At 45.7% G+C, this 23,894-nt stretch overlaps 2 protein-coding genes across 3 annotated transcripts in view; both read right to left on the reverse strand.

Moving 5' to 3' along the window:
• Positions 1–2,405, reverse strand: part of LOC135300851 (C-type lectin domain family 2 member B-like) — a 37,160-nt gene extending 34,755 nt beyond the window's left edge. Inside the window, exons 1-3 of one of the 2 annotated variants that reach the window (XM_064420809.1) lie at positions 2,108–2,375; positions 1,324–1,407; positions 337–521 (exon numbers count right to left, since the gene is read on the reverse strand). In XM_064420809.1, coding sequence (XP_064276879.1) covers positions 337–521; positions 1,324–1,407; positions 2,108–2,360 — 522 coding nt within the window. In that variant the 5' untranslated portion in view covers positions 2,361–2,375. Of the gene's footprint in view, positions 1–336; positions 522–1,323; positions 1,408–2,107 lie in introns of both variants that reach the window. The other variant, XM_064420810.1, reaches the window with a different exon arrangement.
• A 5,464-nt stretch (positions 2,406–7,869) lies between these two features.
• Positions 7,870–23,422, reverse strand: LOC135300852 (C-type lectin domain family 5 member A-like). The gene is made up of 10 exons (XM_064420811.1): positions 23,079–23,422; positions 20,568–20,776; positions 18,949–19,009; positions 15,532–15,745; positions 13,467–13,541; positions 12,826–12,912; positions 11,348–11,404; positions 10,309–10,451; positions 9,545–9,654; positions 7,870–9,006 (listed from the first exon to the last, which is right to left on the reverse strand). The coding sequence occupies exons 4-10, from the start codon at positions 15,611–15,613 to the stop codon at positions 8,856–8,858; spliced, it is 705 nt and encodes a 234-aa protein (XP_064276881.1). The 5' UTR covers positions 15,614–15,745; positions 18,949–19,009; positions 20,568–20,776; positions 23,079–23,422; the 3' UTR covers positions 7,870–8,855.
• Between the last annotated feature and the right edge of the window lie 472 nt (positions 23,423–23,894).

Here is a 23,894-nt window from a genome sequence, read left to right on the forward strand (position 1 = left end):
TTATGTGTCATTAACCTTTCTCAATATGAGAAAACAATTGTTTAATTAAAGATAAATGAGATGCAACAGTGTTTACCCTGATAGATGCCCTCAATATGACAATTTATAGCTGTGAGCACCACCAAATTTAATTCAGGCAAGTACTCAGGCATTTTCTAAACCGTCAAGTGCTTAAACTGATGTTTCCTGTTTTCAGGGAGAACAGGCACGAGGTACTCTGCAAGCTGTGACTCATTGTGGTCTTACATCAGCTTCCTAACATTCAGCTGAGGAGGCTGGAGGAGTTCCCTGGAAGAGAACTGGGGGGAAAACAGGATCCCCCTTTGGTTCCCTTACCAGCTCCTGACGATTCTCGATGACCAGCAGGGAAGCGTTGTGGGAAGAGCACTGGCTCTGGCTGGAGTTCCAGGCAGCTTCACTCTCTGAGAGGAAGTAACACTTTCTCTGGAAGTACAGCCAGCCTGATGGACACAGGTCCAGGGGAGGACACACGGGAAACTCTTTGGCCAGAGAAGGCTTTACTGGGAAAAGACAAAAAACAATCTACCCATTTTTTCCAGCTGGGAAAGGTTTTACTTTCTGACTGCATCATCTAAAATAATCCCAGTCTAGCCACAGCATTGTGAGTTCTGCCCAGCTGAAATAATTATTGTAAACTAATGATATATTCTGGATCCTGCACCCTTCTGCTTCTTGACGTATCCTTAGAAGGATGGTCATGGACACATTAGTAGAAGTAGCTGAGAAGATGATCATAAAGTGTCACCCCAGGACTCTCCTACAGCTTAAAAATTCCAACAACTCCAGTTTTTGCATGTGTTGCTTCCTCAGAGTTGAATTAATAATTTTGTTTATTATACTGTCATTTTGAAGGACTGCATATTGGTAGGACAATCTTCCTGTTGTTATTTGTTTTCTTGGACTTGGATTAGGACCAACAGTGATGTGACAAACTTGATACCAAAAGTACACTAAGATTAAACTGAGCCCTTCCAAGCCCCACTGAAGCATGTGGAGCTGTTCCTGCACTGGCCCGCAATTTCAAACAGAAATCACAGATTCACACAGGATCACAGAGTGCTTTGGGCTAAGAGTGTCCTCAAAGATCATTTTGTTCCATCCCCTGCCATGGGCAGGGACAGATTCCACCATCCCAGGTTGTTCCAAGCCCCATCCAGTCTGGCCTTGGACACTTCAGGGATGGGGCAGCCACAGCTTCTCTGGGCAGCCTGTGCCAGGGCCTCAACACCCTCCAAGTATGGAACCCCAAACTCTGCTAATTTCTATTGCTAATGATATTTTCTTTTAAAATTTCTTGCTTACCAAACTGAATACATGAAATCAAAATGACAGCAGCAGTAAGGACTCCAGCGACAGCTCGCCACAGCCAGATGTTTGAGAACAGACCTGAAAAAATAAATGCAAGGAATTAAAAAACAAAACAAAACAAACCCAAACTAACAAATAAGAACCAGCTGACAGGGGAGTAGAGCCCAGGACACACAAAGCTGTTAAAAAAAAAAACAAAAAAAACAAACAGCTCTCTGTAGGGAGCAGGCTGGGTGCAGAAACATTTAGCTTATTTTCACAAGTCTTATCAGCTAACAAGAACTCTGAGTTACTGTAAATTTTAGTTACATCATCCAGAACTTAAAGTGATCCAAAGAGAAAGAAAGGAGCATGGGGAAATTGACGGTGGACATTAAGTGCCTAAACAAGACATGGATAAGTGAACTAAGAAAAGCCATCGGTTCTGGAGCCCAAAACTTTTCCTGAGAAATATCCAGCCTTATCCCACAGCCACAGCTGTGTAGTCTCCTTTTGCTCCCCTGTCCCCTCCAGGGCTCTGGAAGCACACACCGCCCTGCCGCTGCCCTGTATCCGGCTGTTCGGGCAGTGGCGGGGACGAGGTGTCCCCAGGGCCCCAGAGGAGGGTCCCCTCTCCTGGCAGTCGCTCCGCTGCCAGCACGGGGCGTTTCCAGCGCTGCGGCGGCTCCCGCGGGGCGTCCCCGGCTCCCCATGCCCGCGGCCCGGCCCCGCGCTCCGGGGGGATGTCCCGGCTCCCCCCCGCATCCCAGCGCGGCCCCTCGGTGTCCCCGCCCGTCACCTCTGGTGCCGCCGCGCTCGGTGCCGCCGGCCATGGGCGCGGGGTTGGCGGCGCCGGAGCCGCCCGGCCGCTCCCCTCGCTGCCCGCCCGGGACGCGCCGGCCCCCAGGGGCATGGCCACGGAGCGCGGGCTCGGTGCCCAGCGGGGCTTCGGGCCGGGAGCAGTCGCTCCGCAACTCCGGAGAAATAGGAAATGGTGACGCTTTCAAGGAGAAGTCGGCTCCTACAAAAATCTCACTGGGATCCTGTGACATCAGCAAATTCCAGGAACTAACACGAGGAGAGAAGGCTCTGGTTTGGTTTTGTCTGGTGGGGTTTTTATTTTTTTTTTCTTTTTTTTTTTTTTTTTGTTGTTGTTGTTGTTGTTGTTTTATTTTTGGTTTTGTTTTTTTTACGGTTTGTTCTCTCCCCCCCCCCCCATTTTATTTATTTCATATTTGTTATTTATCTTCTTTTGTATGGAGAAGGAGAGTAAAATCAAGTATTTAAATGTTGATTACTTAAACCTCTTTGGAAAACCTGGCCAGTGATTTGCTTTACCTAGAAGAACATAAAGAACATAAAGCCTGATGATGCTGGCTTGCTCTTGGGGATGAAGGTGCAATAGAAATTTCAGCATTGCTTGGAAGACAGGGCCACACATATCATCCATTTCATCTGGTGGTTTTGCACAATAACTGCTGTACTTACAACAGATCCGGGCTGTGCTGTGTGTTCAAACAGCCTGAGGAACACAGCTCTCTCCAAGTCATCATGTGGGCTCTGTGTGAGGTTGGTGAGGAATTCAGCAGTAGTTTATCCAAAATAAGCATCCTTCTGTACCTGGGCAGGAAACTTCAAACAGAAAACCATAGGAATGGGGGGGTTACACTTTAAGCTTTCACTGCAGTTTCCAATTACTTTGATTGCCAAGGATTCTGAGCAGTGGCGAGTTGCTGAAAATAGTCTCCAGGTGTTTGTGTTTACAGCTTACAAAGAACCATATAAACTTTATGCTTCCATAAGTATAATTTGAACTGCACTTGATTTTAGCATTTGCCTGCAGCAGGAGTTCATTAAGCACTGAACTGGGATTCCCAGGAAGGCACTGGGAAGAACAGGAAAGATAAAAGGATGAAGAGGAATCCAAAAGGTATGTGTGACAAGGCTTAAGGTATAGTGGCTTCAGGGAGGCTAGGGAACTGAGGATCCCCAGGAGAGAGAAGGGGTGATGGGTCCAGAGAGCACAAGCTGGAGACTTTTCCAGAGGTTTTTCAAGACATGAATCCATAGGGGCAGAGGATGAGAGGGGAGTGTGGAATTAGGGCAGCAGGGAGGTGCAGTACCTGCTTGATGTAGAGCATGTTTCACATACAAGGAGTCAGTGGAACATTGGTGTGTCCATAGCTGGCATTCTAAGAACAGCTTATTCAGCATTTATTTGCTCTGAAGGAGTGGCTTGGGCTCCTGCCATTCAGTCCTGCCTGTCACTGAGGTCATTGTGGCTTTTAACCACAGAGCATTCAGAAGTGAGCGCTCTCTTTTTGTTCACCCACAAGTACAGAAGGTAGTTCTCACAGCTGCAGGAGATTCTCCAGGCTGGCAAAAAAAACTCTGAGAAATGCTGTCAACATAGCTGTGAATCATCTGATCCTCCAAACTACTGTTATTAATCCCAGATGCTTGTAACTGAGACACTCACCTTCACTTTCCCTGATCACTTTGGCTAAGAAGCCTCCAGACAATTCCTAAAACAAAAGTTGATAAACAAGATAGGAATTTCTTGAAGGCTAAAGGCAGAAGTACCCTCCAAAGTGAATCACTGGAAAGTTACTTTAAAATATTGCCATGATGTAAGGAGAAAAATGCACACATTCTAAAGAAAAAGCAAGGCATTGTACAAGAGGGCTTTCATGGGACTGACTTAAAAACTCAGAGTTGGATCCTGTGGTGCTGCCTCCTGCCTGCTGCTACCCCAAAATAATCCTTGAGTATCTTTTGTGACTCATAGAATCATGGAATAGTTTGGATTGGAATAGACTTTATCTAATTCCAACCCCTCTGCCATGGGCAGGGACACCTTCCACTAACCCAGGTTGCTCAGAGCCCCATCCAGCCTGGCCTTGGACACTGCCAGGGATGTGGCAGCCACAGCTTCTCTAAGCAACTTGTGCCAAGGGCCTCAGCAACCCCCTGAGTATTTTTCCTAATATCGGCTTTAAATCATTTCTATTTTAGTTCAAACCTGTTCACTCTTGTCCTGTCACTATCTGCTCAGGTAAAAAGTCACTCTCCCTCTTTTTTTACAAGCTCCCTTCAGATGCTGCAAGGCCACAACGAGGCCACCCCAAAGTCTTCTCCTCTCTAGGTTGAACAATCCCAATTCCCTCAGCCTTTCCTCTCAGCAGAGCTGCTCCATCCCTCTGATCCCCTTGGTGTCCCTGCTCTGGCCTGGCTCCAGCAGCTCCCTGTCCTTCCTGTGCTGGCCCCAGGGCTGGATGCAGCCCTGCAGGGGGCACTCAGCAGAGTGGGGCAGAGGGGCAGAATCCCCCCTGCCCTGCTGCCCTGGGGCTCTGGGTGCAGCCCAGCACAGGGGGGTTCTGGGTTAGGGCAGGGCCAGCTCTCACCCACAGCACCCCCAAGTCCTTCTGCCAGGGCTGCTCTGGATCTGTTCATCTCCAGCCTGGATTGATCCCAGGTACAGCACCAGCACTTGGTCCTGTTAAACCCCATGAGATTCCCATGGACCACTTCCCAAGAAAGAACAGAATTCCTTTATAGATAATTTGTGACTCACCACAGAGCAAACATCACACTTAGCACCTTGAAAAGTCACTCACCATTTGAAGCCTTTGCAGCCACAAACCGAAAATGGTTCCAGAAACTCCAGTGTGTGCTAAAAAGGAACCCAGTCTGCCGGTGATTGCTGCAAGCTCTGTGACACTGTCAGTGCTGCCTTTAAGGTGTTCTTTGTGTGTCCTGAACCCTGCTTGCTGTTCTGACAGCAAATCTGCATTGGCAGTGCATCCTCCCTGAATTGCCCATTTGATAGTGAGGTCCATTTCTTCCATTGGTGCATTTATCATTTAGAACCAGATAAATTGTTTGCATGTGCAATACTGCATGAACTTCTTTTGTTTACATAAAGTATCACTCCTCTCTGAGATGTCTGTTCATGTCGGTCTCTGCTTAGTTACTTCTGTGCAACAGATTCTGGGCTTTTTAATGGTTTGGGGTGGTTTCTTTTGAGAATCTTGCCTTCATTCACTGTTTTCTCCTGCAATAAAACTAAAATCCTTTGGTTGTGATTTTTGCCAAGATACTCAGAGCATTTTTTCCACTAAGTGTATCCTAAATACAACAGCTGGCTTGAGACACTGTTGGGATACAGGTCCACATAAATAGGACAAGCCCCGAGGATCAGCTCTTGGAGATGTCCCTGTCATAGGTTCTCCTTCATAAAGATCACTAATGGAGCCAGTCCTGTGTCCACGATGTGCTCCTCCGGGGCTGGTGCTGCCAGCCTGGCCTGTCCCAGGGAGTGTCACCCATTGCCCAGCTGCAGCAAGAATTAAACCAGCCTGGGATTCTCTGAGGCACTGAGCACAGAAGGAGAAAGAAATGTTTCATCCCTCCCTTGCAGTAGGGATGCCAGAGGTAATCCAAGATTCACAAACTGTAAAATGGAAGTTCATTGTAAAACTTAGGTCACAAGATCAGAGAACTGTGAACAAGAACAACACAGAGACAGAGGAAAAAAAGCACTTTCAGTCAAACTTCCTGTGGCTTTCTGGGCCTGATGGAGTTTGTGCAGTTCCACAGTGGCCCCAGGGTGGCTTCCCCTTCCCACCCTTCTGATGCACAGCTGCTGCCTCTGCCGCCTGCTGAAGGCTCCAACTGAGGGCCAGTGGCTCCTAGGGAAGAGGCTTTTCCCTGGCCCTACCTTCAGAAGAGCCTGCCTGGTCCAAGGGATCACAGCAGCTGGAATATGAAAATAGAAGGCAGAAATCTATGATACAACACAGAATGCTCTCCCACCCTCTCCAGTGAAATGAGTGCAAGCAAAAAACCCCTCCAGCTCAGCCTCCTTCTGAAATAACAGTAGAGATCCTGGGGTCTGACACTGGGATTGTTCTGCTACAGCTCCATGCTCTTACTCTGTTTTTTAGGCATGTACTGGATTTTACCAGTATTACCAAACGGGATTGCCTTGGTCTACCTGGTCCCAGCTGCTGACCAAATAGTAGCACCTGTGGAGTTTTCTCCCCAGAGACGCTGTTCAGTACCTGTGGTCGCAGCTGAGGCACGTGGGGACAAATCCAGGCACACCCTGAGCTCCAGAGCTTGCAGGCTGGAGCTTGCTGTTGAGGGGGTCATTCCTCAGGCCTTCCCCGAGCTGGAGAAACCCTTAAGGCGAGGTGAAGGAAGGAGTGGGTCCTGATGGAGAGTTTTTAATCCAGAGTTTTTATTTCAGGCTGCATGGCCTCTGAATCTTGCAACAACTCCAACAACCCTCCAACCAACCGTATGGTGTGCTTGCCCTTTTACCTGGGGAGAGGGGCAGGGGAGGGAACACAGGGAGCACCAACCAGGCACAGGGGGAGGGGGTCTCAGGTGAGAGGGACACCTGGGTGGGCCAATGGCCCCCCAGGGGTAGGAGAGCATCCTTTGAACTTGCCAATTGCTTGACGTTCTCCTCAGGATTTCTGGGTTGTTAGACAGTGCCCAGCAGGGGTCAAGGGTGGGGAAAGGAGAGGTGATTGACAGCCCACCTGGAGAAGGAAACTTCAGGGAGAAACGAGGGGAACTGAAGCACACCATGACAACACACCGCAACAGGGATGGAAAGTCAGGGAAAGAACCGTAAATACGTTTCCAAAGTGTTAAGGATATAATTAGTAATTAGTGCAGATAAAATATAGAATATATGAACCAAACCGACTGTACATAGAGAAAGGCGGGGGGAAGAATTTCATTCTCAGGATGACGAAACCGCAGCAGACTGGCAAGGAGACACCATGACATTTACATACGAAGGAAACTTCAGCTGCACAGGAGAAGATGGGCGTTCATGAAGGCATGTGTCCAGTGACACCCAAGAGATGATGGCCAGGATGAGATATCCATCTGAGATAACCGGAGCCATCAACATCTGCCGTTGGAATACCAGATTCCGGGAATCGGGGAAACGCATTGATCAATTCCCGGACGAAGGCTTTGTACAGCCCGGACTGAAGAAAAGACCCAACTTGAATATGAAGAACTCTAAAAAGAGACAAAGGGACTCTGCCGCAGGCAAAATAAAGAGTATAAGAACTGCTACTTCGGAATAGCCAGTGTGGACAAGGGGGATTTGGTGCTCTAGAGGCCAGATCTATGCCCACCCAGCCTATCTCCCGGGGGTGTTGCGCTGTCCGTTTGATTGTCGGCTGTCGGGACTGTAATACGGTCACAAATAAAATAATTTTTATTTTATTAGTATTGGGCATATTTCATTTTTACCTGTAACACAAAGCATCTTGATGCAACCAGTCAGTGAGGAGGATGGCTGGTGTGAGGGATGTCAAAATGTGCTTTCAGTTTAGAAAGAGACAGTTTCTCCTGTAGGATTCCATTTTCCCTTCCAATGGCCATAACATGCTGTGTATGGATTTTTTGATTAAGCAATTTTTCCCAGGGTATCAGTGTCACTTCTTCAAGGACTTCACAAAGCTTTCTCCACCCTGCAGCTGAAGGAGAGACCCATGAACAGCACCAGTAAAGGAGGAATGATTCTGCCTAAAGGACACAGAAAGAAGAAATATTCTTGGTGTCACACAAGACCCAGGATCCCAAGAGCCCCTAAAGAACATGGGCAGAACTTTGGTGACATTCCCTGTTTCTTAACACAACTCTGTTTTCCTGATGCCAGCTGTTTCTGCTGTTGGCTTGAACAATTTTGAGCAGGAAAAGCCTTCAGACATCATTTCCTCCTGTGATCAGTCTCCAAGGAAAAGAGGTCAGAGCACCATGTTGCCATTCCCCGTGGGTCACTCTCATGCTTCTCACCAGCTCCTTCATAGGTCACTGTGGGTTTCATTGTCCTGTTTTCTGTCCACATCAGCTTCTTTTGGGACTCTGTTCTCCAGGCCTTGCTGGTTTCTGCTAGTCTCCAGCCTCTGGCCCTCCCCAGCAGATCCAAGATCTGACATTCCTTCCCTTCCCCACACAGGACTGGGGCTGATTTTATGCCCAGAGCTGTGCTGCTGTAGGATCCTTTCCCTTGGGCTAATTCCCAATCCCCTCACAGGCTCTGGGGTTGCCCTTCCTTACAGGATCCCAGCCAGAAATCTGTGCTGCCCTTCCCTTGAGGCTGCAGGCATGTTTAGGCTGTGGTGAGTGGGGAAAGGGTCTCCTTGTGCCCAGGCAGGGCTGGGAACATGGGACTGTGGATGGATGTGACTTGCAGAGTCAGGATCTGTTTGGGATCACCCCTGTCCCCAGGCTGGACTCCTCTCCCCTGGCAGAGCCTGCCTGGAAGTGCCACCTCTGGCATGAGACAGTCCCAGACTCCTCCTGTGTGCCAGTGCCAGCTCTTCCAGAGAGGATCCACCCAAGCTCAGACACCATCAGGAAAAGGGTCAGCTGGGCTGAGCTCAGCTCTGAGTCTGGAGAGAGGCTGCAGGAGAGCCTGTGAGCAGAAACTGGGCAGCTATAGAGAAATGAGACACATCCCATCCACAATTCCTACATGAAGCTGGGCATAACCTACCAGCCAGGACCTCTTGTTTTTAGCTCTCCTTCTGATGCCTTTTTGTTATTGTTGCAGCTTTTTCACACATATTTTGTGTTGTTGAGGATCCACCACAATTTTGAGTATCTACTTTACCAAATCCAATGACCGTGCAGTCATAGTCACTATAATTTCTGTTTAGACGGAACCTAAACAGGGGGAAAAAGTCCAATGTGATCACATTCCTGACATTCAGTGAAAGGCAGAGTGGCACCTGCTAAGCTGTGTTACTGCCACTGGGACCAGGAACTGCCTTGCTGGAGTCTCCCTCCCATTCCTTACTGTTGTTCCCCACAGCTCCACAAAAGTTTCTGGGCAATGCTTTCCCATCGAGAAACATTCCCCTGCTTTGATCCCCGCCAGCCAATGGTGCTGACATCACCCTCTCTCTTGTCCCTGCCTCCTGTCTCCTTCCTTTCCCCAGGGAGCTGCATCCAGACAGACCCTTCCTTCCCCAGCAGAACTCCAGCTGTGTCCTCTCCTGCCATTCTTACAGGACAGCCCTGTGTTCCCTGGCCCTGAAAGGCTCCCTTTCCTTGGCACAGGCATGTGCTGAAGCCCCTGCATCTCCAGGAATCAGGTTCCTCCAAACCACAGTCCCTGATCTCCCTTGGGCACTCTGCTCTGGCTTTGGGATTTTCCTCTTCCCAGACATTGCGTGGCAGGAACTTGCTGGAAGGAGCTCACATGTCTGGGTCATGCTCCAGGCTGTTGATCCACTTCCACTTCTGCTCCTCTTGAGAGTATGTAAGACCAAGTAAGTAGTAGTTATAGCTTGATAGTGAGTGCAGGTACGTCTGGAAAGGAAGCCAACAATGGGAACACATAAAAATGACGTTTTCTTCACCAGAGGCACAGAAGGCTCAGTGCTGAACAGCCAGCACAGAGAGTGCAGTGTGCACCCAAGCCACAGCACCTCTTCCCACAGCTCCATAGATTGCATTTTTCCATTTCTATTGAGATAATCTCCCTTTTGCAGGCCTCTTATGAAGATAATAAAGGTAAAAATACACCTGTGGTGCCATTACAGCTGTACTTTGCAGTCAGACAGGTGTGACTTGATGGCTGAGGACACTTTTCCCTTCTGATGGGGGTGGCAAAGCCTTTTCAGGTTTTGTCACAGCCATGGCTCTGACAAAGAAGTGTCTGTCCAACCTCCATGGCCTGTGTGCTAAATGCCTGTAAAAGCCCAGCCAGCTGAGCAGGGAGTTTGCTCCTTGCCATGGGATCAGGCCTGGGCAGAGAAGCTTCCAGGGACAGGACTCCAAGCCCCAGGAGGCCTCTCCCTGTGCAGGGCTTTGCTCCCACTGCCAGGGCTGGGGTGTCCGTGGGTGGCAGCAGGTCCCAGAGCCCAAGGACATGTGACAGGAGCTGGCAGAAGTGTCACTGCTCAGCCCTTGGCCAGGCAGCTCCAGCCCCCCCAAGCAGCTGCCCTAAGAGCTGGATCTCACCAGCTCTTCCCTGCTGTCAATGACCACCAGGTCTGAGCCCATGGCAGTGCATTCTGCACGGGAGGCATTCCAGTCCTTTGATTTTGCCTCTGGAGAAAAGAAGTAGCATTTTCTCCCATGTTTTTTCCATGGTGGGGGGCAGCCTGCAGAAGGGAAGAAGAGGTGTGTAAAATCCATGTTCACGCTGACCAAAAGACAGGACAGAGAGGCAATTCCAGCCACAGAAATGCCTGTGTGTTCGTGCTGAGAATTGTCACCAGAGCACCAGGGATTTCCCTACAGCCTCTGGAGCTGATACCAGCCCAGAATCACCAGGCAGGAACAAGAAAATGAGCAGCACAGCAAACATGATCCAGCCTTTCCCGTCTTTGCTTAGCAGCTTCTAAACAGCCTCAGGGAATTGCACTGAGTTCAAAGGCTGCTAATGGAGGGCCTTGGAAAAGCAGTGGAGGCACATTATCCATCTTGTTCCCTGCATTGCTGGGCTTCCAGAGGGATGTTCTTCCTGTGCCTTCCAGAGCTCATTCTGAGAGTGTCCATGACCAGGTTTCTATTCCTGACATGGGAGAGGTTTTCTTTCTTTGTTTGCCTGACGGAGAAGGAAGACTCGTTCACCAGATGATGATCTACAAGTCTCGTCTTTATTCCCGAATCGCCAATTATTATACACCTTTTAATTAGCTCATGCATAGTGCAAAATCCCAGCTTACCATTGGCTAATTAGTTATCAGCTATCTACGTCCTGTTTTGGTGCAACTTCTACTACTTTCCCAAGCTGTTTCGCTTTACCACCCGTTTTTGTGCATTACTTCATCCCATGGGACAAGGACACACAGTTTAATTGGAATGGCAACTCCCCTCATTCTCTATCTTGGTCAAATTAATCTCACTGTGACCTTTAGCTCGGAGCCAGCTTGTTACAAAGCTCTCAACATTTGCCTTCTCAACAAAATCCAGTCACACACCCTCAGCTGCCCTCTTCACAGTCAATCCCACAGGTTTCTGGAAACTCCCTCTGGAATGACAGAGGATTACCTACCTAGTGCCTCTTCAGGGATGGTTGTTGAGTCCTGTTGGCTGTTTGCAGTCAGACCATCTGGAAATAAGAAAACAATTTCTGCTTGCAAGGAGTGGCCACAGTGCCATGCACTGTCAGAATTCTGCTGGACCTCTCTGACCTCCCCACCACCCAACACAGAATGCAAACTCTGCCTCCTTCCTCATGGGTCTACTATAGAAATCATAAAATGGTCAGTCAAGTTCCACTGAGTAAAAGGCAACACTTGAGTTCATTTAAACAAATTGTATCTTAATAACAATGTCTTTGTTAACAAGACCCTATGGAAAATGCATACAAAACTAAAACTTAGAATAAACTCAAAATGCAACAGTTTTTATTTGGAGCACAAGTGAAACCTGTGTGCTCTTGAACTTAAAAACTACCTTGATTTCATTTCTTCAATTTGATCTAGATCTCAATTTACTTAGGAGTATTTTTTCAGGTTGGTAGCAGTTCAAAGCCAGTACTGAGCCCCACAAAAGAACTATAAATAAAGCCAGTCCTGGATCTAAGTCTGAACAACTCCTCTTTCAATGTTGGACTTAAGGCTATATTAAATGCAAATTACACCTTTTTATTTTCTGTTGGTTCATTATTTGTTTTTAATTTGCACCACCCTTTGCTGTTTGGCATTTATAATGTCAGGGCATTGTCAGGCATCAATCCTGAACTCTTTGCCTTAAAAAAGAATGCCTTGCCTACCCCAGCCTTGTTTTTTAAGTTCCAGTGATCAAAGGCTTTGCCATGTCTTCCCCATGTGCATCTCTGAGCAGGTGGCAAATTTTGGGACTTGAGAATGATTGGTTGTGGAAGCTTCACAAGTTTTCTCAGCTATCACAGGATGGAAAGAAACGAGCAAAACCATCTGAAATTTAAAAATGATACCTTGAAAACTTTTAAAGGAAGTACCAGTTGGGTCTCTTTTTTTTCATGACGGAAGTAACATTTTTTTCTACAAAATATAATTTATCTTTTTATGTAGCTCAAAATATCCTATGATCCTAAGCAAACTCATTTGAGATGTGATTTAGTTCCTCCTTCAAATGTACTTTAATTCATAATTATTTTAATATTTTTGGTGTTATGGACATTTTGGTCTCATGATACATCCTCATCAGCTTGTGGGATTCTCCCACTTAGCAATTGTATTACTGGTAGGCATTATCAAATCTTAACTTGTTTCTTCAAAACATTTGTATAATAAATTCTTTTTACTTGAATGTTGTCCATTTTTCATTGGGATTTTGGCTTTTTAATCTGTCGGAATTTTCAACTTTCAAACCACTCAACTCTCTTACAGATTTCCCTCTTACAGCTATGGTTGGGTAAAAACTGCTGTCCTTTGCCTTCAAACCAAACTTCTGTTCCTACTGGCTTTGGATGTCATGGCCTGGACATCAGACAGTGGGAGAGAGACACAAATAAATGGCTGTTATGACACTTGCAAAATAACTTACATCTGATTACTAAATATACTGCCAGGACCAGTACGAGGATTATTACCACCAATATAGCGACATGTTTTCTGGAACAATGGCTTTTACCTACAGAGGGACAGAAAAATAAACATTAGGGGAACAGCTGGACAGAAGCCTCTTTCCTCTGCATTCCAAGGTGCACTTTTTAGGCTCCCACTGGTACTCTGGATCCTTCCAGATCTGCAGGCTGGAGCCAGGCTCAATGTCCCGGTGCTTCCCCACTGGCTCTGGACCCCTGTGCTCAGGAAATTGAACAGATCCCAACCTGCCATGGGTTTGAGGAGAGGTGAAAAGGAGGAGAGTCCTTGCAATCAATGCCCTCCCTCTGCTTACTCATCTCCTTTTTTCACTTTCCCCTGCTGCTGGGGACAGGAGCCTGGGCTCGGAGGGTGTCTGGGTGTGGCCCATCACATCCTTCTATCCCTCTGCCAGGAAAGCCAACAAGTGTTTAGGGGCACAGAATGCAACACCTCGGCTGCCCCTGCTCTGAGTGTGGAAAGCAGACAATTGTATCCTCCTGCCTCCTCGTGGTTTTGTGTCACTGTATGTTTGGGGGATCAGGATCAGCCCCTCTGCCCTTCTTGTTTAAATTCCCATCACTGTCAGACAGCTAAACTCACCTGCTGATTTGCAGTTTGCTGTAGCATTTGTGTCTTGGGCTTTCACTTTCACATCTGCATAGGTACAACCTGAGCCTGGGAACAAGAACAGAGCACAGAGAGAGCTCAGAATCAACTTAAATGAAACAAAAATGACTGAAATTCTGAGAAATGCTGAACACAGGACAGCATCTGGTTGATGTGACTGTGGATAACTATGTACAAATTATACTTTTCTCGATTATAGGCACTGATCTCTGTTCTGTGGTGACCAGGAACAGGACCCAAGGGAACAGCTGGAGCTGTGTCAGGACAGGGTCAGATTGGGTATCAGGGAAAGGTTCTTCCCCCAGAGGGTGCTGAGGCACTGAACAGGCTCCACAGGGAATGGTCACAGCCTCAGGGATGCCAGAGCGCAAGCAGCATTTGGACAATGCTCTCAGGGATCCACAGGAGATATCTGTGCAGGGTCAGGAGTTGGACTGGAGGATCCCTGTATGTCCCTTCCAGCTCAGGATATTCTGATTCCATGTTCCATGATGACACTTTCACCCTTGGAGCACCTGATAGAGGCAGGAAGAGATCTGGTTTCTCTTCAAGGCAGACGATACCAGAGGGGACAGGGGCACACACTCACACTGTCAGTCTTTACAAAAGGGAAGGAAAGTGACAAAGTTGGCCTAAGGTTGTTCATCCCGACAGGAATGGTAAGAATGACTAAAACATTAAACCTGAAAATTGCAGATTGTGCTAAAATTGGAGAGGTTCAAGATTTTATCTAAATGAACAAGACAACAGGGAGAATAGTGAAATCTGTTTTATCATCTGCAGGTAATAAATACAAAGCAGCAAGAAAGAAAACCTTTAGCGAGGAAAGAAAGGTCAGTGAGAGATAAAAAGTGGGTAGAAAATCAAAAATAGGACATTGAAACATTATAAAACTCTCCAAGTCATCGTGATAATCAACACTGATCCCCTGGGTTCTATCACTGTAAAGAGCTAAGACAGAGGTCAGGGTTTTGAGCTCTATTCAGAAGCTGGATACAATATCTGGGAAATCTTGTGCATAAATTCAGAGAACACATAGAAGATTTGGTAAGGGTTTCCCTGAAAGGCACAAGCAGAGAAACAGCAAAATGTTGCTAGAAATCTATGAAAATTTTGGATAAGAATACATGGGTTACATTATAAGGAAAATGGAACTTGTAATCAAGTGGCATCTATTGTGGTCAATTGAGCTCTGATTTCATCTGTTGAAAGGGGGGGGTAAAACCCTGTTTCCTGGGTGTTAGTGACTCCATCCATCTGCAAAGACATGCAGAGGGTTCACACTTTGTACAAAAACAAGAATTGGATGGCAAGAAAATTTCTGCCAGAGTGAAAGCAGGGTTAGAAAGAAAGGAAAGAAAAATGAAAATGAAATACACTCTATGAAGTCTGTTAACTGTTAGGATGAATTTTGAGGCAGATATTGCAAAACCAGTGCAAACATTTATGTAAAAGTTGTTAGTGCATTAAAGAAAGATAAATACTCAGTTAGAAATTTGCAAAGTATTTGATCCTTAATCAGACTAAACCTGTCCATGAAACATTTCAGACTTGTGCATTCAACAAGCAGTTTGTACAGCCAGAGCAGGAGGAGAAGCCCCCAGGCAGTGCCTGCTGTGCTCAGGGAGCAGGATCAACTCTGCAGGAGACTGCTGTGAACACCCGCAACAGCAGCCACTCCATCCTGAGCAGTGTGCTGCAGGAATCTCACTCTGCTGGGGGACAACAGACCAGGGCCAGGAGCAATGGATGTTCAGCTCTGGAATGGTCTCCAAAATGGATAAAATTACTCTTAATATCACACCAGAGATACTGCCTCACACTTGCACCTTAGCAAGAGAAAAGTAGATCTTCCAACAACTTGCCTTTGTAAATACAAACAACCCTCTCTAGACACTCCACCTGCAGTTTTTCAGCACTGGCCCTCATCTTTCCCTTGTGCTCTTTGGGACTTGGGTGCTCCAAGGAACTCTTTCAACGTATGTGGGAGAGAGACTGGAGAATGCAAAGAAAGCTCAGTGCTCAGCACTGGACCTACCTTGGACATCAGGGAGCGTTAGGATTCTGGATCCAGTTGGTTCAGGCAAGTTCAGGTCAGCATAAATGACATTTTCTGCCATGCCTGTTGCTGCTTCTCCTTTTTCCCTCCCTCGGCTGTTCTGACAGTGACACTCTGGGCTGGGTGTGACCTAGAGCTCCCTCCCCTCTCTAACCTTCAGGAGGAAGTTCTTGATTCTTCTGATCATCAACCTCTAATGAAAAGAGAAGTCTATTTCTACTTCATCTATTGATGACACAGGGTTTTATATCAGTAACATGAGGAAATATAAGTTCACGGCCTCTCTGAGGTTACCTTTGTTGGGAAGTGGTTCTGGATTGGAAGTGTCTTGAGTTCCCAAAGCTTCACCACCCACACACAAAACACTTTGCCCTGCTGTGTCCTGAGCACTGTGGCCTCTGTGCAGCTCACAGACATTTTCTGCTTCTCTACAAGGGAATTCTGGAGGCAAAATGGGGACCAGAAATGGGATTGGTCCAGCTTGTCTTGGGAAGCACAAAAGGTGCTTAAGGCAGCAACTGGAATAGTGTGGCCTAAACAAAACTATCCCTTGGCTTTCCAAGTTTGTAAGATCCTTCTGGGCAGTTGGGGTCAGCTGTGTCCCCTCTCAATTCCTTGTGCACCCTCAGCCCCCTCAGTGGTGTGGTGGGATGACAAACAGAGGACTCTCACTCTCTTTAATCTCTGCTCAGCAAAAACTAAAACATCCCTGTGTTCTCAACACTGTTCAAGCACAAATCCAAAATGTACTCCATACCAGTTGCTATGAAGGAAATTAACTCTATCCCAGCTAAAACCAGCCCAGGGCCCTAGAATTTAAGCAGTATGTGAAGGTCCTTGAATGGAGGCTCAGAGGAAGGGAACAAAGCTGGTGGAAATATTGGAAGGAATGTCCTGTGAGGAGCAGCTGAGGACTCCATGGTTTGTCCAGTTTGGAGAAAAGGAGGCTGAGGGGTGATCTCTTTTCTCTCTAGAGTCCTAGCACAAGAAGGACATGGAACTGTTGGAGAGAGTCCAGATGAGGCAAACAAAGTGTTGAGAAGCTGCAGAACCTCTGCCATGAGAGAATTAGATATTTTGTTCAATTAGAACAAAAGCTCTGGGTGACCCAACTGTGACCTTCCAGTGCCTGAAGGGAGCCACTAGAAAGATGGAGAGAGACTCTTGACAAGGGCCTGGAGTGTCTGACAGGAGGAAATGGCTTCACACTTACAGAGAGTGGGTTAAATTGGATATTAAGAATAAATTCTTCTCTGTGAGAGTGGCGAGGCCCTGGTACAGATCCCCAAAGAACTGTGGCTGCCCCATGCCTAGAATTGTCCAAGGTCAGGTTGGACGGGGCTCTGAGCAACTTGGGATAGTGGAAGGTGTCCCTGCCCATGACAGGAAAGGTGAAGTGAGATGATCTTAAGATGTCTTCCAACCCAAACCATTCTATGATTCAATGATTACTGTATTCCTGTCTTTATAGAAATATAGCACATTGCTTTTCTGATTTAGAACAAACTGTAGGAAAAAGTTGAGTAGTTTTTAATAAATTAAATACCAATTCTGATTGAACCTATTACTTCCACAGGAAGACAATTTTCCATTATGGATATATTCTCTCAGGGCCATCAGATCTGGAACACCCTCTGGTGCCAGTGGTCATGGCAGAGGCTTCTTCAAAGGGCCAGGGATGTGTTCTGGTATTCTGCCTCATGTCCCATAATCAGAGGCCCAGAGAAGCCAAGCAAACACCAAATGTGTGGGATAAAGAAGAGGAAGTGAAGCAGTTTCTGTGGTGGTTCATGACTCAGAAGTTTGTGTTGCAGTCAAATAAAGGTTTGCAGTGGCCCTCAGACCTGACAGGGAGACATGTCCAGAAATTCTGTGGCAGGCTGAAGTACCGAGGCCTAAACAACAGACCCTGAGGCAAAGTTGCCTCTAGATGAACCTTCCAACCAAATGTTATATATATATATGTATGTATATTTATTTGTTTTTCAGTCATTAATGAACTATTGTTATATGTGTGTGTTTGGTGTGTGTTTGTTTATTGGCAAAACATGTGTTTACCTTTCTATATCCAGAAACTAGATAAGGCCACATCTGGCCTAATTAGGGGGGTACACAATCAAAAACAACTCCCTTGGTTCCCTCTTGAGCCCTGGCAAGGCTTTGGAAGAAATCCAGCAGGAGAATGAAACTAGAAATTATGTCAGTTTTTTTTGTTTAAGAGTATAAAAGATGGACTAGTGTCACAACAAAGTTGGGAAGCCATTCCACATCTCCACAAAGGTGGAATGGGTTGGAAAGAATCTTAAAGATATCTTGTTCCAAACCCTTGCCATGGGCAGAGACACCTGCCACTATCCCAGGTTGCTCAGAGCCCCATGCAACCCGGCCTTGAACACTTACAAGCATGGGGCAGCCACAGCTTCTCAGGGCAACCCAAAGTGTTCTGTGATTTTTCAACGCCACCAAGTCTTAATTTCTTTTTTCATTCAGATTTTTCTTTTCTATTAGGGAAATGCATTGCTAATTTGCCAGTTGTAACACGGACTGAGTGTAGGAAACATCCATTGAGTTCAATCAACTTTTTTGGTTTTTATTGCCGGTCTTCTGGAATGACAAGCACATGATAGCAACAATCCCACTAATTTTGCCATAAAAATAGTGTTCCTCTTTCCTGTGGAATATTGCCTACACTCATCAGCAGGTTCTGCTGCATCTTGATGGAGTGCTGACTGTGTGGGCTGGTGCTGTTTGAAGAAGGAAGGTGCAATAACCCACTGAGTTGATGCTTTTGAACTCCATTTGACAAGGATGGTGCAAATACCATGGGGGGGGAATGAAAACAGAGCTCCATCTTCCCCTGTAAATCCTTTTATGCAATACTGAGGTGCTGCATAACTTAATACTGGAGATAGCACACAGGGTAGTTTGTATCATATTTCTGAGCACTTAGCCACATTTTAGGCATTTGTGGTATTTCTCTGTGGTATTGTGTATTTTCCACAAAACTATGATGGGGAGTGGTAAATATCTCCACTAATTTAAAGATATTTTAAGGTGGGTCTATATGGATGGGACAATGGCCCTGCATGTCTGTCGTAACAATGAGATATCTGTGTTAATAATTCTGCTGTAATTCATTAGCATCTAATGAATTTGGCTTCCTAAACTCTAGCTAAAGGCATGGGCAACATCTGACAGAAGTTTCCTAACAAACTCCCTGAGAAAACCCCTCACACTCCCACTTCACTGCTGCTCTTGCCAGCTCTATTTCCATTTTTCCAAGACGAGTCATGTCCTTCTTTTGGCCTTTGCAATCCCAAACTCAATGTGGCCATGACCAAGAAAGACAAAAGAAGGGGAGATTTTTACCATACCAGGCTCTTGTCCAATACTTACATTGTGCAGCCTCAGGTCAGAGGTGAAGAATCTTCTGGGGTCAGTTGAGTCCAATGCATCTCTGTACCTCATCAAGAAAACAGATTTGGTAAAGATTTCATTACAAGATCCAAATTCAAAGATAAGTAGTCAGCAAATCAGCTACTCCGAAATAGATAAAATATTTAAAATTAAATATGCATTATGAACAAAGAATACAGTAAACACTTAGAAAAACAACCCTCCTTTGTGAAAGCAAGCCTTTTGGGCTGGTTTTTCACCTTGACAATACTCAAATAATGACTTTTTTTTGGTTGCAGTAAAAAGGAAAATTAAAACAAAAACCACAGATGTGAGAGAAGCTTAGAAGGAAAATTTCAAATAGAAAATCTCACTAAAACTCCACTTACAGTAACTAGGATGTCTTTCCCTCAAACTATCTGTTCCTTGCGTTCAGTGGATGTTCTTGACAGCTGAGCAAATGTGGATTTTTCTGGATTTAATGTGCTTGCTTACTGTATCCAGACATATAATAATTGGGAGATATTTTCTGATACATAAAAGATTTTAAAAAAACCTGTAACTTTTTTGGGACCAAAATTATCTTCTAATACAAACAAAGAGTTTGCACTACCAAGGAGGAAAAAATCATTGTTAATGTTAAATATATTTCCTGAAAATAATGGAATGTTTAATACTTTTGAAATCAAACATTTCAATTTTTCCTCTCAGGATGTTCTTTTAGGAGAAATTAAATGCTTTGGGTTTATCCCAAATCACTTTTTAAAAATCATTATTAAACAAATAAGAACAAGTGTTTCTTCTATTTTTTCCTGCAGTAATTCACAGCCAAAAGGTCCCTGTCTGGGTCACAATCCAAGAAAATATTTAAAAAGTGGTTTTGACAAGAATCATTTTGCAACCAGCTGATGACCACAAGGAAGTCTGGCTACCTTACTCACTCCAAAGTTTATCCATTTTTAGACAAACATTGTGACATATTTTGTGCAACATATATTTTACTGTTGTGTGAATGAGGAATTGAAAACTGCTGAACAATGTAAAACCACTGAAACTGGCAAACTGGAATAACTCTTTGTATCTGGATAAAATTAAGCTGCCTGTTTCTCTTTTATACTTAAAGCAAAAGAAAACAGCCTGGATTTTATTTAGCAGCCTTGGTGGCATTTTTCCCCCTCTAAACTCCAGCTGCTTTAACATCACATATCTATACTTAGTGGTTGCCTGACAGTGGGAAAAACAAGAATTTCCAAGGATGTCCTATCCTATGCCTGACATATTTAAGTGTGCCAGGCCTCACCACCCTCACAGGCAACAATTTCTTCCTCATATCCATCTAAACCTCCTCTCTGTCAGTGTGAAGCCATTGCCCCTTGTCCTGTCGCTCCAGGCCCTTGTCAAGAGTCCCTCTCCATTTCTCCTGTGGGTTCCCTTCAAACACTGCAGGGCCACAATGAGGTCACCCCAAAGCCTTCTGTCTTCCAAGCTGAACAGTCCCAATTCCCTCAGCCTTTCCAGGCTAAAGATTTCCTCTTAGCCTTTCAATATGCCTTTTTTCCAACATACTTGGAGCATGACCCTTGGCAAAGGGGGATGAAGAAGAAATCTGTTCAACTTACAGAGAAGCAGATGCTGCCATTTCAGAAGGCACCTCCTGTCACAACGTCAGATCCAGGCAGCTCTCCATGAGGGCTGAGTCCACATGCCACCCAGCCAGTGTGGATATGCAGCTCAACCCCATCAGCTCCTGTTCCTCGTGGTCCCAGCAGAGGTAGAACATGCTGGAAGGATCCAGGAAGGTGGGGAAACGCAGCAGTGGAGATGCAAGCTGGCCAGAACAAAAGCATGGGAGGAACAAGAGGAAGAGCATTCTCTTGATTTCTGAGAAGATCACCATCATCTCTGCAGTCTCTGAGTCTTGCTGATACCTTGGGCAGCTAGGAAAAGCCCAGTTTATATGGAAGTGCCCGAGGCTGGGCCTGTTGCCAGGAAGGAGGGCTGGATCCCAACTGTTCTATATTCAATTTAAAATGTAGGAAAAATCAACACTTTACATAACATGCCCTGGCACCTTGCCTGAGTGAAACTGTACTAAGCCATCTCATATACATCTTTAAACATTTTAACAGTTGTTTTGTCCTACAGAACCAAAACAAGGCAGCCAAGTGTTTACCTCCTACCCAGTACTCCTTAGGGTGGGTGAATGTTGGCACTCCTCACCAAGTAAAAGGTGATGAACTTGTCTTGCCACTGCAGAATCTAAAATGAACCCTGATTGTGCCACTGTGGTGGGATGATTATGGACAAGTTTGTAGGAAAGAAGCTAAGTCTTAATGCCACAGTTTATCAGAGGAAGCTGTTGTGGCACATGGAAAGGGCTCCTGTGATAGCAATCTGGAAGAGTAGAATAAGAAAAATGCCTCTGCTCCATGTGATAAACCTTGGTGGGAGTGAGTCAATGGAGAAAAGTGTATCATCTCTTGTGCTGCCTGAGACCTTTCAATGTAATGACATAAAAACAATAACCCTCAGCAGGTTTCTGACCAGTTCTGCCAGGAAGTGCCTTGTTCATTATCTCCAATTTGCCCAGTTGCATAATCCACTACAAAACTTATCCCAGATCTGTGGATTCTGGTGGACATGGTAGTTTATTGCTATTAACTTGTAGGGAAAATGTAGAAAAGCCATTTGTATTATTTTTCTGGGGCAAGCATTGGAAGAACAGATGAACAAGAGGGAAGGGGAGTTACTTTATCTGACACTCAGGCATAGGGTTTAAAGAGATCAAATTGCAGATTGTATGAATGCCAGGTCATGTTGTTGACAGTCCTGCTTTAGAAAGCAAGTATATTTATGTCTTCTTATTTCAGTTCTCTAATTAAATGCTGACACTTTTTATACTGTCTGCTCCAGAGAGGCCCAAGACTCTGTTTTGGGGGTGAATCAGGGCTGAGGGATCTAGTAATGCAAATTGAGTATTTGGAGGTTAGGACAGCACAGGGATATCAAAAGTGAGAGGTTTTGGCCCCTCCAGGAGATGAGCCAAAGACAGAACTAATCATGAAGTGGGGAGGGAAAAAGGCAGGGGAATCTGCATTTTGCAGAGCTGCCCATGGGAGAAATTTTCACTGTGGCTTGCTCTCCACTTTTAGGCAGAAAATCCCTTCCTCACATGGAGAAGAGTGTGAGATTGGAGGATGCAACTGAGACACTGCTGGAATGTGCAACTCTCCTGGAATTACAAGGGGAAGTGGTTTGGCTGTGTGACAAGGATTGGAGTTGCATGGTCTCTTGCGTGGAACAGGATGTGGTGGTGTTTGCACTGCTGAGGGGCGTGGGAGAGATGTGCAGGAAGATACCACAGATCGGCAGTGAGCAGAATGCCAAGGAAGATTTTAAAATTACAGATGACCTGAGATGAGGGAGGAAGATAAAATCTACTTCCTGTAGAAAACTAAATGCTCCTACAGGAGCCAAGTGTGAAAAGAAATAGGAGAGTCAGAACCACAGGATGCAATGGCACCTCGGAGTGTCTGCCTCAGGCAAAAGACAGAGACAGACAGGAGAGAAAAGCAGTGAAGTTCCACTGAGTTTTCTCTCTGGGGATTATGATGACATGCAACAAACTCAGAAGGTGAAGAAGAAGGAAAATGCTGCGCCCAGTACTCTCAAAACAGCCCTGATTGTTCCACTGCTGAAATCCTTTGCTGGCAGCACACACATCCCTGACTCACAGCCAACTTCCACCCCACACCTCCCCATCTCAGCAACTCCCTGTTGCAGTGCAGGAAGCAGCAGAATACTGTTATATAGAGCCAACTGAAGCAATGTCAGTATCATTTCACAGTATGTGCATTCTGGTGAGGTTATTTAACACCTCTGTTCTTTTAGGACAAGTTTTAACAAAAAATTCAACTTTAAAACAAATTGGGTTTTAAAATGTCTGAAGGCTGATACCCAAATAGGTATTTAACAGAGTGGTAACTTGAATCTATTGTAACTAGGCTAAAAAATATCCTTGCATTCAGCTACTCACTTCTTTGACAGCCCTCTTTTCCATTAATCCATCCCAGATTCTCTATATTTCAAAAAGCTATAGCCCTTTGGAAGATGGTGCCAAGCTGACTCACCTTTTGCCACACATCTGCAGGGCTACTTCTTCCAAATCCTATGGATCATATGGAAACAGCAGAGGAGCTGTAAATCTCCTTGTTGAATGACACATGCAATCCTGAAGGAAAGGGGGTGGAATAAGGGAGATTTTTTCACAAGCTGCCTTGTGAAAGAACTTCACCTTTACTTAATGTAATTTCTCAGCTCTTTCACTGCTCTGGGCTTGTTTATCCATAGCTGTGTTGCACAAATCCTCCTGTTCCAGGAGTTGTCCCACTGCAGCTGTGAAAAGCCCTTTCCCTCTTCACAGGCTGAAAATCCTGGATGCCCAAAACCCCTGAGGATAGAGAGGTGGAGATTCTCTTTATAATAAGTAATTTGCAAAGTGGGTTAGCAGGGAAAGATACATCAGCATGTGAGGGATATTTATGAAATGGGGAATTGTAAGACTGCAGTTCTTTTTCCTCCTTTTCAAGTTTTAAAGGGGTGCAAAAAATACTGCTAAAGGCAGTATCCCGGGTGATGGGATCCCAGGTGATGGCTAAAGACATTTTGGAACAAATATAAACAGTGTCTACATAGCCATTTTCTGGACAGACTTGTCACCTGAAAGCTCAGAGCAAAGGAAGCACAGAGAGGGTCAAAAATAAGCAGTTCCCAGGTTGATAAATTGGCTTTACTTGTCTCACATTAGCAAACAGGCAGGCACAGGCACACCCAGAGCTGCAGAAGGTGATGCCTGCTGGTAAATCCTTGCACGGTAGATCAGGAGCAATCAGGAGAGTCTCTGCTTTTGAAGGCCAGCAGTGTGGGCTCTGCAATGACTGTGCATT

This window comes from Passer domesticus, chromosome 5 (assembly GCF_036417665.1).
Source record: "Passer domesticus isolate bPasDom1 chromosome 5, bPasDom1.hap1, whole genome shotgun sequence".
Lineage (NCBI taxonomy): Eukaryota > Metazoa > Chordata > Aves > Passeriformes > Passeridae > Passer > Passer domesticus.